Raw genomic sequence first — 21,162 nt, forward strand, 5'->3', positions numbered from 1 at the left:
GGTCTGCAGTGGTAGTACACACATTCTGTATGCTGCAGGCTTGGGTGCATGAGTGACGTTATGGCTAAGGTGTGGTCATTAAAGCTTATTTTTCTAGGAGTCTCTCATGATAATCATATTGGGTGCGCCCCTATTTTTCGTTTTTAAATAAGCTTTTCCAAATGTAATAGTTCATATTCCTGGAGCGTGAAATTGCTGGATTTTTCCAACCACGACCCTCAGAAGTATGCCGGGCTTTCTGACATGTGCTTCTTTCATTTGCACAGTGTTGGTGATATAACGTCATATGTAGGTCAAGGCTAACTTTGGTTCATGTGAATGTATGTGCAGGGATATAAACTGCCCTACTAATACTTACAGTAAGTTATAACAATGTTTTTTTTTATCATCTGGTGTGTTTAGTAGTTATTCTGCAGACTAGAATGAGACTTAGCCTGTGAGGTTAAAAAATACAAATCTGATGTAGATCACAAAGCTAGAGAATAGCTTTTTTTTTTTCAAATTAATACCGGGACCTTCAAAACATGCAACACTGATGACAATGATCAGTCATTAACTCAAAAATAAGCTCGATCCTACTGTAAACTCACTTTTTAAAAATACTATTATTATTTTTTGTGTTGCATGTATACATATTCTGCTGTTTATTTACTTTTTCTATGAGGCAGCTAAAAAAAAAAGCAAAAAGCAACCCTGTGCGTCATGGTAATGTTGCCTTCAAATGCCATAGGAATTTATACATTGCTGCAGGTCTTACAGCTTTTATGTAAGCGACTCTCTTAAGAAACATAGTCAAATAAATGCTTTTCCTGTGATAAGCTCTGTAAACTATTTGAATATTGAATATGTTATGTTATGTTATGAATGTTTTCCTGGTAGAAGAGGAGGAAGCCATTGTGTATTTTTTTTGCAATTTGTTTAGTAACTGACACATAATGTAAATTTCTACGAGATGCCACATTTAACAGTTGATTGTTTGTTGTGCTGTTATTTTGTTATTTTAAATCTGGTCCGATTTGGAAAATAGCAAAATGGCCCACATGGCGGACCTCAAGAAAGCGCTTGCAACAATCTCCGTAATCAAGCAATGTTGGCAGTGGCCTCAGTATTATATAGAACATAAATTGCACAACCATTTGTATTCTTACTAATTTAGACCAAAAGTAACAAAACATTTAAATGTACATAACTAGAAACAACACCACTTTAACTATTACACCCTATCTAGCGTAAGAGGCATAACAGTCAAAAGAGATCATTTTAACTACAGCAAAGCATGTGGGGAAACTGCCTACACAGGTGCAAACTCTTCCGGGTTACACATCTCACGGATTGTGATGTTTTCTGTGAATTTGTTGATCCCTCCAATAAAACAATAAAACTATTTTCTGTATTGTCTGGTATATTTGACAATAACTTTCTTGGGTCCTGATAAGCAGAAATGAGAAAACATGTCAATGCTGATGACAAAGTAGGTTAGACAATATAGATGGCAAAATAGTTATTGTTATTGATTTTTATTTTCTTAACACCATTAAACGATGCACATATACAAAAATGGGGGAAATTGAGCAAAAAGGCAAGATATAAAAAGAAAAGCTGAAATTATGATACTAATAACGAATGATAACACATAATTCCGGTTTTAAATAGCCTTTTTACAAAATTTACATAATCAAAAGTGACTCCTCTCATCCTGTGATTTTTCAGTATGCATCCTCAGTTCTAAAAGTTTGAACGTCCTTGCTTTAAGCATTGCAAATGTGTATTTTGAGCACGGAAGTGTTTGTATTCCCACAACCCGTGAAGGCAGCATACACTCGATCGACCTTTCGCCTACTTTAACGGATAGCGGTTCATCGGGTTTACTCTGACACTGCTGACTCTGTAAGCCACGCCCACCAACGGCCACGCACCCCGTTTCCTCCAACCGCCCGGTGAGCATGCACTGTCCACGCGTCTGCCGCTCGCTGATTGGTCGAGGTGCTGCACACACTCGATTGTGATTGGCTGAGTGTTGCCACCCGCCGGTGCGGAGTTGTTGAGTTTTGTTTTTCTTTTTTCTCTCCGCCCCCTGTTTTACTCACACAGCTGAGAGAAAAGGGAGTCAGTCCGAGGGAAGAGGAAAAAAATACCTCACAGCGCAGCCCGCCTCAGAACAAGCAGCGGCACCGGGAATCGCCGTCACTCTTTGTTCTGTCCTGGCTTTTTAACAACAAAAAAGTGATATTTTAACACGTCGTTCACACATGCCATCCCGGAAGTACATGGAAATGGACCCTCGCGGGGTAAGACACGTTATTTTATACTTGTTTTAGCTTTCCAAAGTTGTTTAAGACAGTAAACTGTTATGTATTTTGCTTTACCGGTAACGTCACGCAGTCGATTAGTTCATTTTGTATGTTGTCAGCAACTAATTAATAGTAACATCACAGTTATTTTTGCTTTCGTCATATTTTTATGACCAGTCTTTTAATTCCATTAAACATGTTAACGGAAATGTGACTTAATATTGCACTGTCAACAATGAGAGCCTCCATACGGTTTGTTTACTCTCAGAAAGCATAGGTTCGTGAGGCAAACCTGCTTCATGGGGATTTCACATGGCTCATGTGGGCAGCACGTCACTCTTTGGTCTATATTTGGCCATGGGAGGCGTCCTGGCCCCGAGCCTGAGGCAGTGCATGCTGGGCCAGGATCTACTCAGCAGCCCCCCACCCTCTTACTTAATTTAGTTGAGATGCAGTAACAATGACAGAGCACAATTCTAGGTATTTCTGTACGGCATCGTTGTTTACGTCACTTCTTCCTTTCAGGCTGCTGATCACTGTGGGTCTAAGCGGAGGAGGCATGACACCGAGCAGTCTGGCACCAATCGATGTTCTCCTGGTCTAGAGTACACAGATCTGGAGGCAGCCGAAGCGCTGGTGTGTATGAGCTCCTGGGGTCACTTTGTCAGCAGCAACAGGCCTAACCCCTGCAAGCCGAGACCTCTCACCCCTGCCTCCGACTCCTGCGACTCTCTCCTGCCTCCAGACCTCCCAGAATCCCCAAAAGACTTTGTGTCGCTTTCCTCTCTGGTAAGATTCATGCGAACCTTTAACTGTTTATGCAAGTGAGCTGGTGGATTAACGTAGATGGGGGTCATAAAAATCTTAGTTCCAACTCCATGTACCCACTCCAAAGAAGACTTGTTTGGATTTTGCTCATAATCCTTCTTCTCTTCTCTCCTCAACAGTGCATGACGCCACCTCACAGTCCAAGCTTTGCCGAACCCTCATCCTCCAGTGCTGCCGCGTCCTCGCAATGTTCAAATAACACCCCCTCACTCCCCCCTCCGCTGCAGCCCTGTAGGTCTATGGCGACTAGTGTAATTCGCCACACGGCAGACAGCTCCCCCTGCCAATACCACATTCGAGGGGCCCCCAATTTTGAGAAAAGTAGAGACGCTGAATCGGCTATGACGGCGCAGCAGCAGCAGCAGAGCATAACCCCGATGGAGCAGATCACCACACCCCCGTCTCCTCCTCCTCCAGCTTCTCTCATAACCTCAAAAACAGACGCTGGTCCTTCTAAACCCTCTTTGGACAATATCTCCACACTCATTCCTGTCAGCACCCAGCAGCAAAACAGCCCTCTTGCTCCTTCAACCCTGACCCCGCCTCCAGTCACAAGCCCTCAAATCATCTGCCAGATGTTCCCCTTTAGCGGCCAATCAGGTATAATATCAGCCTTAATCCCCAGTGCAGTCCAGGCATCCTCCACTGGGGCCCGAACTGCCTCCACGCCCATTCTTCCTCAGCCGGCCACCTCCAACACCGCCCCTGTGCAGCAGTCCCTCATTGTGGGCTCTGCAGTGCCTCAGGGCACGGTGATGCTGGTCCTCCCCCAGTCCTCAGTCCCCCAGACCTCTCACGGACCTCAGACTGTCATGACCTTAGGCAACACCAAACTCCTCCCTTTGGCTCCTGCCCCAGTGTACGTGCCCACCGGACCCGGAGGAAGCACAGCAGCCACAAAGATGGACTTTTCCCGCCGGAGAAACTATGTGTGCAACTTCCCTGGTTGCAGGAAGACCTACTTCAAGAGCTCACACCTCAAGGCTCATCTTCGCACACACACGGGTGAGTATTTTGGGTGTAAGTCACAAGGATGTGGAATTTAGTGTGATGACCGCAGCATCCTGTTTGTAAAAATACCTCATTGTTGTTCCCGCAGTGGAGGAGAGTAATGTCATTGTTTCAGCTCAGTCACACATTGATGTGTTTATGACCACATAGTGACTCTTCCTTTTGGCCCGTTAGGAGAGAAACCCTTCAGCTGCAGCTGGGACGGCTGCGACAAGAGGTTTGCCCGCTCCGACGAGCTCTCTCGTCACCGCCGAACGCATACCGGCGAGAAGAAATTTGTGTGCTCTGTATGTGACCGGCGGTTCATGCGCAGCGATCACCTCACCAAACATGCCCGGCGCCACATGACCACCAAGAAAATCCCCACCTGGCAGACCGATGTTCGGAGTCTGAACAAGATGGCTACGGGCAAAAACCCTCCCACCAAAACCACCAGCCTCGCCACCATCAGCATGCTGGTACCTGCTGGCTCTCAGTAGGCAACAAACACTTTACTAATGCAGGCCTGGCACGAATGGGCTGTCTGACTCGTGGGAATAACAAGAAAAACATGCACTGGACCTTTAAATCTCTACTGCTCATTTGTACATGTTCACAAAAGGATTCTTTCATGGATGCACTCTTTGCCAAAGCCTTTGTACGACTTTGCATTTTGTAATCTCCACCTCTTTTCGCAGCGTTTTTATTTGTTGTGACACCAATATGTGAATGTATTGTTTTGTTGCGTGTCCGATTTTGCGGGGAAAACGTTGCTATATAAACAATGTAAATATGAATATGTAATCGGCATTATTATGATTATACCTTTATGATTACTGCATACCTCTGTCTAACTTTCATATTATTTAATACATATTTGTAATTAAAAACACGGCCCATTTACTGTTCATTTTGTCCTCTTTTTATTTATAGTCTTGACCTCTCCAATATTTAATCTGGGAAAAAACAAGGTGTGGGCTCGAAGTTGAGTCAGCAATTTAGTGAGTGGTGCCTGCCCACATCCTGCTTGTCACACTTCGCCCTCGCTACCCTTTTTTGGTCTGAAGCCTGCTGGCATACTCACTAAATGTGCTGACGAGTGTGTGGGATAACTTCCTGCCGGCTGAATGATTTGGTTATTGGTGTTATAAAAGCTCGTTTTGTAAGACCACGCAGAGATGTCATGTCCTGTTTATTGCCTCCTCACAGCCAGACTGCTCAATGTGTCAGGGCAGACCAAATGAGCTTGTGCTAATCATAGATGGGGTACATGGGAACTAATTATTTATTCATATAGCTCAATGCGAGAAACCGATAATATATAAGTCAGAACGACACTTTCTTCTGTAAATCAGTGAGATTGTGTGACTAAACTTTTGTATTGTATATTAATGTCATATCTAAGTGTAATATATATACATTTTTTATAGAAATTACATAAAACAACTCCCCCTGTACGTCATCTTACCATTGATGCTTCTTCCTGGTAGAGGTCTCCCTCACCTAGTAACAGCACGTTTCTACCAATCAGACAGAGAGAAATATGAACTGTTGGGGGCGCGACCAATCACATCGCTTCTTGATGCACCCGCCCCTTTGCCTTACTGACCGACTTACTCGCTGGTTGCTTGACTCGGGAAGCGCGGTCAACAGCGACATCAGCTGGCAAAAAACAGAAATTACAGAAAATACTTACCATAAATAAAATAATAGCAATTATTCTTTCAGACAATGCTTCTAGATACTTTTAAGTTATTTTTATGTAAGACTACATTTCCGTTGATAAAATAACTACATAATCGTGCTTGTGTAAATAAAGTGACACAGTCTCTACGCTGTTTACATGTTTACAAAACTTAAAATGGCAAACGTTCAAACGTGTTTTTGTTTTGTATTGAAATTCATATCACAATTCGTGATTAGGTAAACAACAACAGCACTATTGCTCTTTTGAAATTTCTTTATTAAACGTTTCACAGTGAGGCGTGTCCTTTACCGACGCTGTTGTGGTTGCCATGGTTACATTAGCAAACGACTTCAGCAATAAAAGTGAAACTCGTCAAACTAGACGCGGATTTTGATGTCTTCTCGGATAATGTATTAAAAAACAACCCAAGAAACTTTGTTTACATAAAAATCGGGACAATTATCCGGTAGGTTCACATAACACACACTTTGGGCGAAAGAGATACAAAAAAACCGTAAGCTAACATTTACATGGAAGGTAAGCTAACCACAGCCATGTACGCCAATTTAGATCACTTAATAGTTTGTCAAATCATGTATGATTAATCAATTACGTCACTGATAGTACAAATGGTACTCAATAATTGGGTATATGGAGAAACCTCCCAAATTAAGGCTACAATAGCTGTTTGGGGTAATGCTAGCTGATGTTTCAATAAGATATTTTAGTAACTTTTAGTGTGTCTCTCTGCAGGTGATCCGAGAGTGAAACCTGCAGCGCTTTGGGAAGTTCCCCTGTGATAGGAATATTTCAATATGGATTTGGGAGAAAAGCTAAAGGAGCTTAACATGTCGGTGGATGAAATTAAGAGTCTAACAAAGGCTTTTAAAGATGAGAAATTTAGAGAGATGCTGCGTGATTACGCTGAAGAGATAGCAGATCCAGAGAATAGGAGGATTTATGAAGAGGAGATCGCCATGTTGGAGCAAGAAAGGGGAAACAACGTCGAGTTTGTCCATCCGCAGCCATTCAGGGCCCTGAAGACCAGTCTGAACCGCAAACAGAAGTGCTACATCAACATATGTGGCAATGACAAAGTTGGGAAGCCTGAATGTAAGAGTGGGGTGTCTAAGGAAGGTCGCCGAGGGCAATGCTGGTCACTTCCTCATAATCTGACCCCAGGGAGGCAAGACACAGATCCAAAAGGAAACAAAATCATGATTTATGATGTTATTTTCCATCCTGACACCCTCCACATAGCAAATAAAAACTCAAAATTTATGGAAATGGTGAGCAGCACGGCCCTGAAGGGAATCCAGGATGCCTTCAAGGTGACTTTAGACGAAAACAACATGAAGGAGTTGAAGACAAAGTACAAGGGCATGCCTCATCCTTGTGTCATTCGAAAACCCATCCCTGGATTCAAACCAAATGATCCTGCTCAAGATCACCCTCTTGCCTTCCCATATCCAGATGAAAAACCACAAAAACCCAGCCCTGATCCCAAACCTAGGAATTACGAGATCCAACATGAAAAAAACACACAGCCCACAGAGCCAAGCTATTCTGTAAAATACAGATCCTTCATTGACCTGCAGGACTTCAGGTGCTCCAGAGATTCGGCAAAGAGCCCCAGGCCCAAAGAGATCATCATCACTATAGATGTTCCGCTCCTGAAGTCAGTAGCAGATGTTAACCTGGAAGTGAAGGAGAAAAACCTACTTCTGGAGTCTCAGACCCCTGCCTACAAACTGGAGCTACCTTTGTCCTACCCTGTGGACGAGGAGAGAGGAGCGGCCAAGTTCATCAAGCAGAAAGGACAGCTGACTGTGACCCTGCCTGTCCTTCCGTCCAAAGAGGCCACAGAGTTCTTTGCTCAGTGTGCTGATGATCATAAAGGGACAGACAGAGACATGGAGGACGGGGGCAAACAGATGGAAGGCATGGAAAGTGAAGTTTGTGACGAGGAGATGAAGAACGAGGAGGAGGAACCTGTGAAAGAAGATGTAATTGTTGAGGAGGAGCAGTTGACAGAGAAACTAACAAATCAAAAACATGTGGAGAAGCAGCAGAAAGAAAAGCTATATGAAAAAGAAAGGGTGGAGGAGGTGGAGGGGCATTTGCAGGAACCTGGAGAACAACAAGAAATGAGCAGTCAAAGTGAAGTCAGTGAGGAGATGAAGAACGAGGATGAGGAACCTGTGAAAGGAGATGTAATTGTTGAGGAGGAGCAGTTGACAGAGAAACTAACAAATCAAAAACATGTGGTGGAGCAGCAGAAAGAAAAGCTATATGAAAAAGAAAGGGTGGAGGAGCATGTGCAGGAACCTGGAGAACAACAAGAAATGAGCAGTCAAAGTGAAGTCAGTGAGGAGATGAAGAACAAGGATGAGGAACCTGTGAAAGAAGATGTAATTGTTGAGGAGGAGCAGTTGACAGAGAAACTAACAAATCAAAAACACGTGGAGGAGCAGCAGAAAGAAAAGCTATATGAAAAAGAAAGGGTGGAGGAGCATGTGCAGGAACCTGGAGAACAACAAGAAATGAGCAGCCAAAGTGAAGTCAGTGAAGACAGAAGCAAAGATTTAGTTAGGAACGAGGATGCTCCCTCAAGTGTTGAACCTAGTGATGTAAAAGACGCACAAGTGGACTCCTGTTTAGACTCACAAATGACGGCCTTGTCCATGCAAGAAACTGCAACGGAGAAGGTGAGAGATGTTAAGATTGAAGATATGAGTTATCAGCATTGGGATAATGATGGCTGTGTATGTTAACCCCCCTGACCATTACATGATGAAATACACTAATCTGTTTTCTTTCTATCAGATGGAAAGAGACACATTTCAGGGATCCCAGACGGAAAGAAGCATTGAAGAGACTAGCAAGATGCCCACACCTTCTATGGGATGTTCAGTAAGCCACCCTTCAGGGTGCACCCCTCTCTCAGCGAAGGATGAGAAGAAGTCAGAGCCTGACAAGAGGCATCCACCTGTGTTTCTGAAGGAAATCGACAAAGATGGCAACGTGACCGTTGTCAGCGATCACTCTACATCAGCTGGATTCCACTTCCTGAACTCCCTGATGTATGAACTTGACTAAGAAGAGGGGTTTTAAAATCCCTCAAACTAGCTGCTAGTGATGGTTGAGCAAAACATTTGTGATTGTGACTTTCGTTTCCAGTGTCAGTAATAATATCTAATAACTATTATAAACACATTTTATTATCATAGTGCTCAATTCTACATTACTATAGTATATTGTTTATACTAAAGCACTAAGTGTAAGTGTGCCTAATATTGTGGCCAAATTGTATATGTTAATGTTTTTAAAATTCCTGCAATAAACTTCCAGAGACAAAATGCATACTTTTATTTAAATGCTCAACACATATAAAAAGAGTTGGGTCATCAGCGCAATAAAAAAGGCCCTTTCAGAAAAGAACTACAAGAGTCAATTGAGATCATGGAAAATCTAATGGTGTTATTCCCTCTCCCTACTGAAGTAGGTCAGTAGGGGACTGGAAGAATACCTGCCTCTTTTGCCATGTATTAAATGCCAGATATTTTAAGTTATAAAACAGGCAGCTCAAAAAAACAGTTGAAAACTGCCACTGTTGAGTCCTGTCCCGTCACATCACCTGCAAACTGCTTCACTTTCACGTCAATGTCAACTCATCTGATTCCCCTCTGTAGGGAGTTGTCCAAGAACACCGAGTAGCAGGAAAGAGAGCAGAAGTGCTGGGTCACCGGAGCGTGTGTGCCGCCCATGTCGTCCACCAGAACCACGGTGTGAGACACTTTGTGTAGGTTCATGCTCACGACTGTCTTAATGTAGAAGCTGATGCAGCAGCATCCACAGTCGCAGGTCTTTGCACCATCCAGGTCTTGGCATAAATGTGCAGGAATGAGGTGAGGTCCGTATGGAATTCTGGTTAAAGAAAATGAAGAAAAGAAGACACGTTAAGGCAATTATTTGACAAATGAAACAGTCCCTACGTGTATTAATAAGACTTACAGTAAATTCCCTTTAAACAGCCCTGTTCAGAGCATCAGAGCAGCCAGTTTTCTGTCCCTTAGGGGGAGGCGTGACAGAACATAATTGAGAAACACCGTCTTAAGGAAATGAGGATACTAGGGGTGTCACAAAATCTCATTACATGAGATATTGCAAAATTAAAATGTGACACTATTTCTTATCCCCCCTGAAATGTCTTGTGGGAACATTCATTCATTTTCTACCGCTTCTCCTCATGAGGGTCGGGTGAGAGGCGGGGTATACACTGGACTGGTCACCAGCCAATCACAGGGCACATATAGACAAACAACCATTCACACTCACATTCATACCTATGGACAATTTGGAGTCACCAATTAACCTAGCATGTTTTTGGAATGTGGGAGGAAACCGGAGTACCCGGAGAAAACTCACGCATGCACGGGGAGAACATGCAAACTCCACACAGAGGGTGGAATCGAACTCGGGTCTCCTAGCTGTGTGGCCTGCACACTAACCACTCATCTACCATGTAGCCATAAATGAAAATTAATAATTTCAGCACCTTGGCACATGTGTTCCTTAGATTGGCGCAACTTGGCTCGCGCTATTACATTCCAGTGGATTCCAATAGGCGGATTGTTTGCAACATTTGATTCCACTTGGTGGACACTTGCATCAAGCAATCGGCGCGACGAAGATTTTAAGCATTTTGAAATTTTCTTGCCACCAAACTAAATTTTTGCCGCAATTACGGGCCACCACGAGCCAGTTGGGAGGCAGTTTGAGCCACTGCACGCCACGAGGCACCTTATTGGCGACACTAGGCGCCACAGCAAATTGCATTGGCGCGAACTGGCACCATCTGGCGCCGGCCCAGTGAACAACAGCATGAACAGAGTGAGCCCTTTTGTTAGTCATTAATTTTTCTCGGTGTATGGAGTCTAATGTAGTAGATATTACATTAGTATACTGTATATGCATATATATGTGCGCTATATTGTCATATACAATCTTGTGTATCGTCTTATCTCGTGAAACCCCAAGAGGATACAGAATCTTTGTATGGCAAATCATTCCAACCTGAGGTCTGCTACAGCCCTTGAAGCAAGCTCTTGAAGAGGGACTGGAAACGTGAGCTGCATTGTGTTATTCAGAGGGTTGGTCTGGATGAAAGGGTTCCCAAACAAGTCCAGGTTTTCCAGTCTCAGCTTGCGGAAGTCACCTGGCAGCTCAGCTAGCCGGTTGTGCGCCACAGACAAGAACCTCAGCTTAGTCAGGCGACCAATGTGGACTGGCAAACAAAGCAGCCTATTGTCGTCCAGCTTGAGGTTCACCAGTTCCCTTAGCTGGCACAACTGAGCAGGGAGGGACTGCAGTCGGTTCTGGCTGAGGTCCAGGAGCTGAAGCGTCCGCTGCAAAGTTGAAAGACAAAGGGCCTCGCTGAAGGCTTCCAGGTGGTTATTGTGGAGGATGAGCTCAGACAGGCAGCCGAGATCACCAATGGTGGCGGGGAGCTTCTTGATGTGGTTGTTACTGAGGTCCAGTACACGAAGAGCTGAAAGTACATCCAAGAAAATAACCAACAAATAGTATTTCAGCAATTCATTTTATTACAGTAAATCTCTCCGGATACGATATGCTTTAGAGTAGTCAGTGTACAGCTTCTGTTGTGGTATAGATTTACAATTAAAATGACTCAGCACCTAGCCATTACTGGCAACAAAAGTGAGTAGCAAGATAATTGTGTCTTGCTTATATTTAAACATGTTAATGGGAGTGTCCTGGTTGGGGGCTGCATGAGTGCTGCTGGCACTGGGGATTCATTGAGGGAAACTCTATGTGAATTCTATGCCCAAGAGGATTAAGGCAGTGCTCAGTAACACACTAAATATTGACACTATGGGCACTATCAGCGATGTATAAACGTAATTTGTCAATCATGGCTGTGTGTTCACTTATAATAAGAGAAGAGTAAACCTATAATGCTGTACAACATGTATACTGAATTCGCTTCATTTCTATCGCCCCCTGGAGAAGATAAGATAAAATGGTTGCAACACGCACCTTTGAGTGTCAGCATGCGCATGTCAACACGCGACAGCTTGCAGTATGAGACCTGCAGCTGCTCCAGAGAGTAAGGGAAGCTGGAGGTGAGCGGGTAGTCCTTCTTGGAGATGATGGTCAGCTTCTTCTTGGGCTGCTCCACATCTCTGGCGCGAACAGGCGTCAGGGTCGATAGCAGGAGGCTGCTCATGACACTTCCTCTGTCGGCCAAGCGAGCTGCCGAGAGAAAGTTCTTCAAGCTGTTGGCGTCGGCCTGCAAATTGAATGATGTTTTGAGGATGTTAGAACAGAAGATGAGATCTTTCTTACAATCAACAGTAATTAAGTTATTTTTTCACCTGTGTTGAATGTTAAAAAGGATGGATTTTGTTATTAAACTTAGGAACAAGTTTCTTTCCTTTTTGTTTTTCTATTGTCTGTGATTAACTTATTGTTACACTTGAATGACTGGCCTGTACTGTAATAATTGATGGTGACAGTGTGCTGGAAACTCTATTTTGACTAGTGAAGACCTCCGCCAAGTTTTTTTTTTTTATTTTTTTTTTACAAGTGCTCTGACCATTTTTAAGGGAGTTAAATACATAAATAGCGAAAATGGTCCTATCTTGCAATGTTAAAGAATCCTTTTAAAAAATTTCTGGATCTAAACGGTAATCGGGATAATCGCCAAAATTGGATCAGTTCTTCCGTATCCCATTTCTGACAATTCCTGAAAATTTCATCCAAATCCATTCAGAACTTCTCAAATGTTTTAGAACAAACTGAACTTAGGACAAACTGATAAACCCATCCTGGAACAAACTGTTGAAGCTTTGATGTTTGACTGCATTATAATTGGGGATTGCTATGACATGTTGTGATGGATTAACAGGCGACGACTCCTCTCAGCGTTCATTTCTGGGTGAGGTATAAATTCTCGTCCAGTTTGTACCTATTGTAACCTTGACTGACATGACGATTTATAGCGGCCTACTTCCTTTGATGAAAAGTGCACATCATTGGTCCAGATAATTAGTAATGATGAATAATAAAGCGTGTGGTAAGTGTCAGAAACAACCGGTGTGTGTGCTCTGATGCACAGATCGCTTCATTGTAGGATCTAATTATCCATGTTTGTTGAGTGAAAGCTATTGTCAACTGTGTTAGAAAGTAGGTGAAATGTCAGCGCGGCCTCATAGCAGTCAGGCTCAGCAGCAACTGGAGACAATGAGGCTGCCGGGTTGTCTGTCCAGGCAGTCAAAACAAACACGCGTTTGTCTGGACAACAAACGACTGACTGGACAGTCGCAACAATGAATTAAAAAGTGTCTGAAAAAGACATTTTGTCATGAATTATGACAAAATGAGGAAGATGTACCTTGCTCAGACAGATGTCGATAGCCGGTTCCTTTAATCTGACAGTAGCCTTGCCTTTCTCCACAAACGACGTAAAGAACTTCTCTATGTTGTCTTGTAGCTGCAAGACACAAGTGGAAAAAATCAATTTCACAACAACGTGGTGTCATTCGTCCATCACATTCTCAGCAAGTTTGGACAGGAACAGATTTCTTTTCATACGTGGTTCAATCTTTTTACATTCATTCATCAGAGCTCATGAAAACAGTGTTTATAGTGTCTGCAGGTAATAGCAAATAGTGTATATACTGTAACTGTTTCTGTCATTCATGGCAGAGGGAATGGGTGGTAAGGTAAGATAAGATATGTCTTTATTCGTCCCCCAGTGGGGAAATTTGAATTGCACAGTACAGAATCAGTTAAGCAGTACAAAATACACAATATAGAAAAAATAAACAATATAAACAATCCAAGCATTAACAAAATCAACAGTTTTTCCCCAGAGTTCTATACAATACAGTATGTAGATAATATGAAACGAGATGAGATATGTGACCAGTCTATACACTGAGATCTTGCTAGTGAAGTTAATATGAGGCATTATGGAAATACTTCACATAGAATTTAGTATATTGCATTTAGAGCCCTTAGTATTGCACATGGAGGTTGATCAGATATCAGGTGCGTTTGATAGTAAATAAATACAAGTAAATCATTAAAAGCCTGGTTTAAAAAAAAGGGTCAATGAACAAACTATGTATATAAGTGTTGCAGGTAGAGTACAAAAGTCTTGGGACTGAGCATAATATGTCCTACTATTGTGCAGAAAAGAGAGTACATACAGTATGCATACTGCATAGTGATTGTTGCATATCATACCTTATATTTGGAGCCTGCTCTGTCCTTAGCTGTGCAGATCATCATATAGACAGTACTGCGTTGACTCGTCTTGTCCAAGTGTTTTCCTATGGACAGCACTGCTCTCGCCCCTTTGCCGCGACTTTTCATGCCTAAGGTGGGCAGCATCCGGTTGACCACATCCACATCACACTGCAGCTTCATGTTGATGGGTGGGAGTAAAAAGTTAAAATTGAAGGCCCGGTTTGTAGCTCCAGTCAGGCAGGCGGCTAACAAGGGTGTTATGTTACCGATGCATGGCACACAGGATGGGTGGGGGAAGTTCCGAGAATTACAACCTAGCCCCGCTGCAACTTACGTTCTGAACAACAAGAGATCAGGCATCGACATAAACCAGACACAAAAAGTCGCACTTCGACGACGACACGACAATACACGGACGAACGTGTACTAATACTCACAACTGTGCAGTACTACTAGTACGGGTGGAAGTAAAAAAGTCTCGGCCCTGAGTAGTTCTATGTGGATGACAACACTCTGCTCTTATTAGCTCTTGTTAGCGTAAGCCCGCGCGCAGGAAGTGACGTTAGTGACAACGCACTTTCGCAATAAAATTGCGTAAATGGGTTGTAAATACTGTATGCATGTCATCATTAACACATTACCCATAAACACAGCTCTTAAATGCTGTGCAGTACGGTATAGTACACATTTGAAAAAAGTAACTTAATTACAACCTTATATTGACTGACACTGTATTCAGTTCCTACATTTTTTTTTACATCATTTTATATTATTTACATTAATTTGGAAGCAACCTGCTTCCTATGTACAGTATCCATCCTCTGTATAAATCTTGTAATGTGTGTATGCTTGACATTATGTTAACATTTGTTAAACAGTTCACAATGTCATCATTGATTTCATTTTATATGCATTTTAGTGTGACAATATAACAGAAAACCAGATTTAAAAAAAATGTTTTAATAGTAAAATAGCATCTTGCATTATTATACAGTTTATAGTTCACTTCACATGATCTCTCGTTTCTGTTTAGAAGGGAGAAAGGACCCATCTTAAATGTGTTTTCTCTTCTTGAAAAATAATACCTTTACTAAAAATGTGCAGCCCTTTCCTGTTCTTGGACAATTAGTAACAATTTAACTAGATTAATCGGGCAAAATAACACACACATATGTGGTCAAATATAGAATGACATCTGATTCAAAAAGTACAGTACAGGTACAGTACAGTGCAAAAGTCTTAGGACCGAAGGATGTACTACTTGGCAACAACCAGCAGAGCATTGTTGATTCAGTCTCAAGCCGGGATCACACTGAATCCGTTGTAGCTCCAGTCCCGATTCAGGTCTGCTTGCCGCAAAATGCCACTCACAATGACTGCGGCGAGCGTCCACTTCAGTTTCTTGCAAGAGCAGATATTCTCACGATAAATATTCAGTGTAATCCCAGGGTCAACTAACTTGCTGTATAAAGATCAGAATGGCATCAACTATGGGAAGCTGAGCTACATCAATGCTATAACTCCTCCAGGTTGCATTATTCTGCTCAATGCAACACCGCCATGGAAACAGGAGTTCACAACATTCAGACAGACATTCTCCCATCCTAATAGAAATAATACTGCAAAAACTGATAATGTTATTTGAATTACGTTTTGCGCAGCAATCATTTTGACATAGTAGAACATATAAAAGGACAGATACATTTAACAGGATTATGCAAATAATATCAAACTCCGCAACTTGGTAGAGGGCTGATGTATTGGTCTCCATGGAACCCATTCAATTTTGGTGAGAAGCCGGATCAATGTGTATTTTCACATTTTGGCAACCATGGAACCATCCAGGCCCCTAAATTATAATGGCGCTGGTAATAAAGGTCTGCTAACCTCCATGAACCAGGAAGTAGCCTGTTGCCAACAACAAAGCTAACGGAGGCCTAAATGACATATATGTAGATATCCTTGTGTGACACCATCAACATGTTAGCAGGCCTTATAGGAAGCAGTTTTGGTAGGAAAACATTTTAATACTTCATATTTACAGTGGCATTTACTGAGAGATTTATTTCTGTAGGTAGGGGTGTCCAAAGTGTGGCGCAGGGGGCCATTTGTGGTCTAGGAATTATTTTTTTATTAGCCCGTGGCACATCCTACAAGTAAAGAAATACAACAAAAATAGCAGAGGCATAACGTAATGAGAAAATGGCATGCATGCTGTTTTTTAACATGCAGATGCATCTCAATGGATTTAAATATTGTGAAAATGTTATTTGAGTTTAATTCATGCTAAGAGACCAATTAAAAACTCAGAAAGGTTTTGCAGTCTTTTAACTGATTGGCGTGTGATGTAGTTTATGATATGGAACTTACTGACAGTTTTTTACACATTCATTTATTCATTCATTTTCAAGTTCACTCAAGAGGGTCGCAGGGGTACTGGAGCCTATCCGAGCTGTCATCGGGCGAGAGGCGGGATACATCCTGGAGTGGTCGCCAGCCAATCACAGGGCACATATAGACAAACAACCACACTCACATTCATACCTATGGTATGGTATAGATTTTTTATTTATTAGATTTTGAATTTGGGGTTTTTATTAGCTGAAAGCTATACTATTGAAAAGAAATTAACTTTTCAAAGATATTGTATTTTATTGAGATGCACCTGTATGTATAATTTTTGGTCATAGTGGATGGGTTTTAGACAAATATGAAAAATGGCCTACTGGGTCCTTTCATTTTCCAATAGGCGGTCCTCAGTTAAAAAAAAAGGTTTGGACACCCCTGGCCTCACCAGTAAATTTCACAGAGCCGTCTCCACACATGACGAGCCTCTTCGTATGCGGCTACTTTGCGCCTCTCCGCCATTCTCGCCTCCGCAGCCATCATGTCCATGCACTATCAGAACAGGAAAGAACCTTGCATCGCTGTAATTGGGTGGACTGTCGCTGAGGGCCAGCTGACTGGAGTCTGAGTGTCCCCCCTGCTCGTTCATGCAGCAGGGGTCCGTCATGTTGCTACTCCGGCTCCTCCACAGAGCCACCGTGCGACGTGAGCCATACATACGGCAGAGAGAGAAGCGGGATGTGGCAGAGGACAAGCGGGAGCGGAAGCGTGCCCCCTGACAGGAGAAAAGGGAGGAGCAGCTGGAGCTGGTGATGGTCCTCCTCCTCATCCTCCTGCGCCCACCTTCCCGTGCGCTCCTCTCGCTGACTTGCTCCGACTGACTTTGTAGCGCTCCGTAGCTCTGGGTGGTGGGGCTGCTGTCCAGAAGGTAGCAGTTGGAGGATGTGGTGCATTCAGTGTCATGCAAAGAGTCGGAGTCAGCCGTGCTCATGTTTATCAGCATGGCCTCGGAGTAGCTGGGGATCACCTGGCGGTTGCAGCGGATGTGCCATTCCAATTCCGTGCTGTCCAGCGTGTCAACTCTGGGAATAGCACAGCCGCTGCTAACATTCCTGTCTTCATCTAACGGGGAGGTGTAGTCCATCCCAAATAGCTTCTCGATGCGATAGTGCACGTATGCAGTACGGTACTCTATGAAGACTCTCAGAGGCCAGGAGAGCATGAAGAGAGCAGCCAGCCAGAAAGCCACCTGAGATGTGTACCAGGGCATCTTATCTGGGTGTACGTACGCTATTAGGTTCTCCCTGAAGTCCACGTTCTTCAGCTGCATGCCTTCCCTGGCCTCCATGTAGTCATCCAAACCTTCAATTTCTGAGAAGAACCTCGCTCGCTGATTGAGGTAGTCATTCTCCGGGCCGGCCTCAGTGAAGCTGAAACACTTGGTGAACTGCAGACGGGTTGCAGGATGCTCTTCCAACCCTCTGAGGTCACGTGACACATCCTTCATGCCACAGCGGCTGTAGTCAAACTCTCCTTCAGCTACATGTGTATTGACTCTCTCGTTGTACACCTGCGTGGTGGTGTAAGCGTCCCCGTTGCGGTAGCGGGTGATTTGTCTCGTTCTGCGCACAAAGTGGTAGCTGATGGCCTTCCACCAAATGCAAGGCTGAGCTTGCTGCATGCGCACCACGCGTTCATACACGCTGTCTACATCCGCTTTGTACTGCAGCTTGCTACGGGCCCGGCAGTGCCAGCACTCCACCATGTACAACACATAGAGCATGAACAGGAAAGCCAAGGGGATGTAGATGTAGCCGTCAGAGCAGGGACTGTCATGGTAGATCATGGAGTGGCCTCCAGGTCCCATTCCGGAGCTCCTTTGCAATGAAGAGGAAAGGGAAGCCGAGAAGGTAGAGGTGAGGGCAGAGTTGAAGTTGATCTTTGTGACCCGACTCACTTGGCACCAGCTGATGGCACCCAGGCAGCTGTACATGAGCAAGGAGAGCAGCAGGCAGCGCCAGTGAGACTCTCGGCACACGCAGGCTCCCAGTGACTGCTTGACTGGGCGTTGCTGCAGAGAGAAAGAAAAAAAAAAAAGCTCATGAGGAATGGGCACTTAGAGAAATGAGCAGCTATATCATGACTCGTCCGTTAAATGCTAATGAATGCGGACGTTCTGTAAAATGTGAGGCTTCTCCACGTCTAAGCACCAAGTAAATCAAAGCAAAAGAAAGCACAGGGGGATTCAATTAAAGCATGAAGTGGCCCTCTGAGGCTGTATGTCATGTTTTCACACATCTAACTGTGAACTTTAGATTATTGATAATACACGAGGTCAAATGGACTTAATCATCTCTTTTGACAAGTAGTAGAAGCCATGTCTGTGATCTAGTTCAGCGATTCCCAACCACTGTGCACTGTGAAACGTAAAATATGTGCTTTAGCTTTGAAGAGAAGATATGTAGGATGATAACTTACCTATATATCTATATATGTGATTGACAGCTGCTCTATAGGATTCCACAACTCAATACATCCATCCATTTTCTATATCGCTTATCCTCACAAGGGTCGCGGGCATGCTGGAGCCTATCGCACCTGTCTTTGGGCGAGAGGCGGGGTACACCCTGGACTGGCCGCCCTATTCATACCTATGGACAATTTGGAGTTAATTAACCTAACATGCATCAGTGCCTGGAGAAAACCCACACACGGGAGAACACACAAACTCCACACAGAGATGCCCGAGGGTGGAATTGAACCTAGGTCTCCTAGCTGTGTGGCCTGCGCACTAACCACTCGTTTTTTGTAGTCGTAGTGAGTATTTATTTACGCAAGCTAGATCATTTGGAAGTCAACTTTTTAGTTGTCAGTCCTTCTCAGGAGATGAGGTTTGTCATCTCTACCCACTGGTGTTTAATGGAGTGAAAGGATTCTTGCTGACAACGAACCATCCATTAAAGCACTGACTCAGGCGAAGAAGAGATGTCACTGTGCTGTTTTAAACGCACTTGATTTATGGAATGAGGGAATAAAGAAAACATGGATTCAGTTGTCATGATGAACCACAGAGGACAGGACCTTTGACAGCCATGGCTTCAATCCGATAAATGGTCTTTATTTCATTATTGTTTGTGTATTTTGGATACATTCTGTGTGTCTATCAATTCCACATTCTTCTGTGACACTTTGACCTTTGCTGTAATGCTGCCAGTCAACTCAGTGACATACTGAATGGATTCATGCAGCATTTTGGGGAGATTCATAGTCTCTAGGGGATGGGATTGGATGATTATTGCTCCCTGCAAGGGTGTATTGCATTCCTTTTAGCCTTTGAGTCAGTAACAGGCCAACATTTCTTTTGCTCCAGACCTTTAAAAAAAACAAAAAACTTAACTTAAGGTATTATTTAATTCATGTATTTTATATTTTCACATTTATGCTCAGTTTTGTAATATTTACATATTCTAATTTATTATACAAAATAATAATAAAATAAGTATAGTTAATAATTAAGTATTTTACTATTTTTCCATGTCTAACGGTAAACAATGATTAATATTAGAATATAGTTTGTTGCTCAAAATGTGTATGTGCAAAACAAAAGACAAAGAATAAAACAAGTATAATAAAATAAATAACAAAATAAATGCATACAATGCAAATGTGAAATAACAATAATACACCACGTGCATTACATTCATAAGATACTACAATATTTAGCAAATAATGCATTCCACTTTAAACATTAATTATATTATTATCTATTGTATTCAATAACCTTTTTTCAGTGAATTAGCCTTTTGTTCAGCCAAATATATTTATAACATAAGCAGGGAAAAGCACTTTTGGTTGAAATTGGCAATTTCAGAAATTACATATGATAAATATTGAATATATAAACATATACTGTAAGATATACTGTACACATTTTTAAAATCTCAAGTATACCTCCTGGAGTGCATTCGACTTGTACACCCATTTGTGAATGACAGCATTAGTAAATAATGTTTAATTATTTGTTTCTTTTACTATACAGTCATACACTCAAACATCCAATGTCTTGCCCTTATATGTTTTAATAAGACTACCAATACATTAAAAACACCTATCAGTACATTAGGCTACCTACACCATTGCAAACATCATTAACAATAAACCTGAAACAACCTTTCTGAAAGTATCAATCAAATTTGAGCACCTCTTTGATGCAGTACTTGTAATGTTGTCTCTTACCTCCTCCACATCACTCTCAGCCGGAGAGTCCTCCTCCTGCTCCTCTTCCTCAGCATCATTGAGAACACTGGCCTCGGTGTCTTCCGCGGAGTCCAGGTCGGAGGAGAGCATCCTGCACTTCTTGCATGTCAGACAGCAAGTGCACAATCACTCCCTTTGTATTTATTTGTTGGATTGTCCTTGCATCGTGCATATATATCTATCTCTCTCCCTCTCTCTGTTTTGCCCCTTTAGGCTTCCCCGTCAGCCCCGCACTGTTGTTACTGCTGGCAGGCTGCAGCTGCACAGTGCAGTGGGGATCCCGCGGTGGTCCCGGCTGGTCCGACCGAGGGGGGCGGGGTTGAGGGATTTCACCGCAGCAAAGGCAGCAAAGGTTGACCATCGTGCAGTCAGCAAAACTGTAAAGCCTGTAGTGGGATTGAAAATGTCCCAATACAAGCAGACATGCTCAATTCAACGGTGCCATTGAGTCTCCACAAGGGAGGAAACTAAAAAATAAAATACGCC

General features: G+C 43.0%; 4 protein-coding genes across 6 annotated transcripts; 2 read left to right on the forward strand and 2 right to left on the reverse strand.

Moving 5' to 3' along the window:
* Nucleotides 1-2,087: 2,087 nt before the first annotated feature.
* klf11b (Kruppel like factor 11b) lies at nucleotides 2,088-5,012 on the forward strand. The gene is made up of 4 exons (XM_058090519.1): nucleotides 2,088-2,288; nucleotides 2,817-3,080; nucleotides 3,239-4,124; nucleotides 4,305-5,012. The coding sequence occupies exons 1-4, from the start codon at nucleotides 2,250-2,252 to the stop codon at nucleotides 4,607-4,609; spliced, it is 1,494 nt and encodes a 497-aa protein (XP_057946502.1). The 5' UTR covers nucleotides 2,088-2,249; the 3' UTR covers nucleotides 4,610-5,012.
* A 1,118-nt stretch (nucleotides 5,013-6,130) lies between these two features.
* dnaaf2 (dynein axonemal assembly factor 2) lies at nucleotides 6,131-9,143 on the forward strand. Its single transcript, XM_058091381.1, has 3 exons — nucleotides 6,131-6,262; nucleotides 6,550-8,504; nucleotides 8,623-9,143. Exons 2-3 carry the CDS (start codon nucleotides 6,612-6,614, stop codon nucleotides 8,893-8,895), a joined length of 2,166 nt encoding a protein of 721 aa, XP_057947364.1. The 5' UTR covers nucleotides 6,131-6,262; nucleotides 6,550-6,611; the 3' UTR covers nucleotides 8,896-9,143.
* On the reverse strand, nucleotides 9,111-14,616 carry lrr1 (leucine rich repeat protein 1). 3 transcript variants are annotated; one of them, XM_058091384.1, is made up of 7 exons: nucleotides 14,511-14,616; nucleotides 14,340-14,410; nucleotides 14,071-14,247; nucleotides 13,214-13,312; nucleotides 11,857-12,109; nucleotides 10,873-11,347; nucleotides 9,111-9,723 (listed from the first exon to the last, which is right to left on the reverse strand). In XM_058091384.1, the coding sequence occupies exons 3-7, from the start codon at nucleotides 14,215-14,217 to the stop codon at nucleotides 9,468-9,470; spliced, it is 1,230 nt and encodes a 409-aa protein (XP_057947367.1). In that variant the 5' UTR covers nucleotides 14,218-14,247; nucleotides 14,340-14,410; nucleotides 14,511-14,616; the 3' UTR covers nucleotides 9,111-9,467. The 3 variants fall into 3 exon arrangements, with proteins under 3 accessions (XP_057947367.1, XP_057947366.1, XP_057947365.1); XM_058091383.1 differs by having other exon boundaries at nucleotides 9,113-9,723; nucleotides 14,071-14,410; XM_058091382.1 differs by having other exon boundaries at nucleotides 9,113-9,723; nucleotides 14,071-14,615.
* A 452-nt stretch (nucleotides 14,617-15,068) lies between these two features.
* si:dkey-13p1.4 (transmembrane protein 151B) lies at nucleotides 15,069-21,108 on the reverse strand. The gene is made up of 2 exons (XM_058090993.1): nucleotides 20,656-21,108; nucleotides 15,069-18,490 (listed from the first exon to the last, which is right to left on the reverse strand). Exons 1-2 carry the CDS (start codon nucleotides 20,764-20,766, stop codon nucleotides 16,877-16,879), a joined length of 1,725 nt encoding a protein of 574 aa, XP_057946976.1. The 5' UTR covers nucleotides 20,767-21,108; the 3' UTR covers nucleotides 15,069-16,876.
* Between the last annotated feature and the right edge of the window lie 54 nt (nucleotides 21,109-21,162).

The sequence above is a fragment of the Doryrhamphus excisus genome, chromosome 13, assembly GCF_030265055.1.
Source record: "Doryrhamphus excisus isolate RoL2022-K1 chromosome 13, RoL_Dexc_1.0, whole genome shotgun sequence".
Classification (NCBI taxonomy): Eukaryota; Metazoa; Chordata; class Actinopteri; order Syngnathiformes; family Syngnathidae; genus Doryrhamphus; species Doryrhamphus excisus.

Coding starts and splice junctions, on each gene's coding strand:
- si:dkey-13p1.4 (XM_058090993.1), bottom strand. CDS start 20,766: ATGCTCTCCTCCGACCTGGACTCCGCGGAAGACACCGAGGCCAGTGTT. Junction 18,491..20,655: donor CTGAGAGTGATGTGGAGGAG/GTAAGAGACAAC, acceptor TTCTCTCTGCAG/CAACGCCCAGTCAAGCAGTC.
- klf11b (XM_058090519.1), top strand. CDS start 2,250: ATGCCATCCCGGAAGTACATGGAAATGGACCCTCGCGGG. Junction 2,289..2,816: donor TGGAAATGGACCCTCGCGGG/GTAAGACACGTT, acceptor TCTTCCTTTCAG/GCTGCTGATCACTGTGGGTC. Junction 4,125..4,304: donor TCATCTTCGCACACACACGG/GTGAGTATTTTG, acceptor TTGGCCCGTTAG/GAGAGAAACCCTTCAGCTGC.
- lrr1 (XM_058091383.1), bottom strand. CDS start 14,253: ATGAAGCTGCAGTGTGATGTGGATGTGGTCAACCGGATGCTGCCCACC. Junction 13,313..14,070: donor GAGCAGGCTCCAAATATAAG/GTATGATATGCA, acceptor TGTGTCTTGCAG/CTACAAGACAACATAGAGAA. Junction 11,348..11,856: donor GCGCATGCTGACACTCAAAG/GTGCGTGTTGCA, acceptor ATGTACTTTCAG/CTCTTCGTGTACTGGACCTC.
- dnaaf2 (XM_058091381.1), top strand. CDS start 6,612: ATGGATTTGGGAGAAAAGCTAAAGGAGCTTAACATGTCGGTGGATGAA. Junction 8,505..8,622: donor AAGAAACTGCAACGGAGAAG/GTGAGAGATGTT, acceptor TCTTTCTATCAG/ATGGAAAGAGACACATTTCA.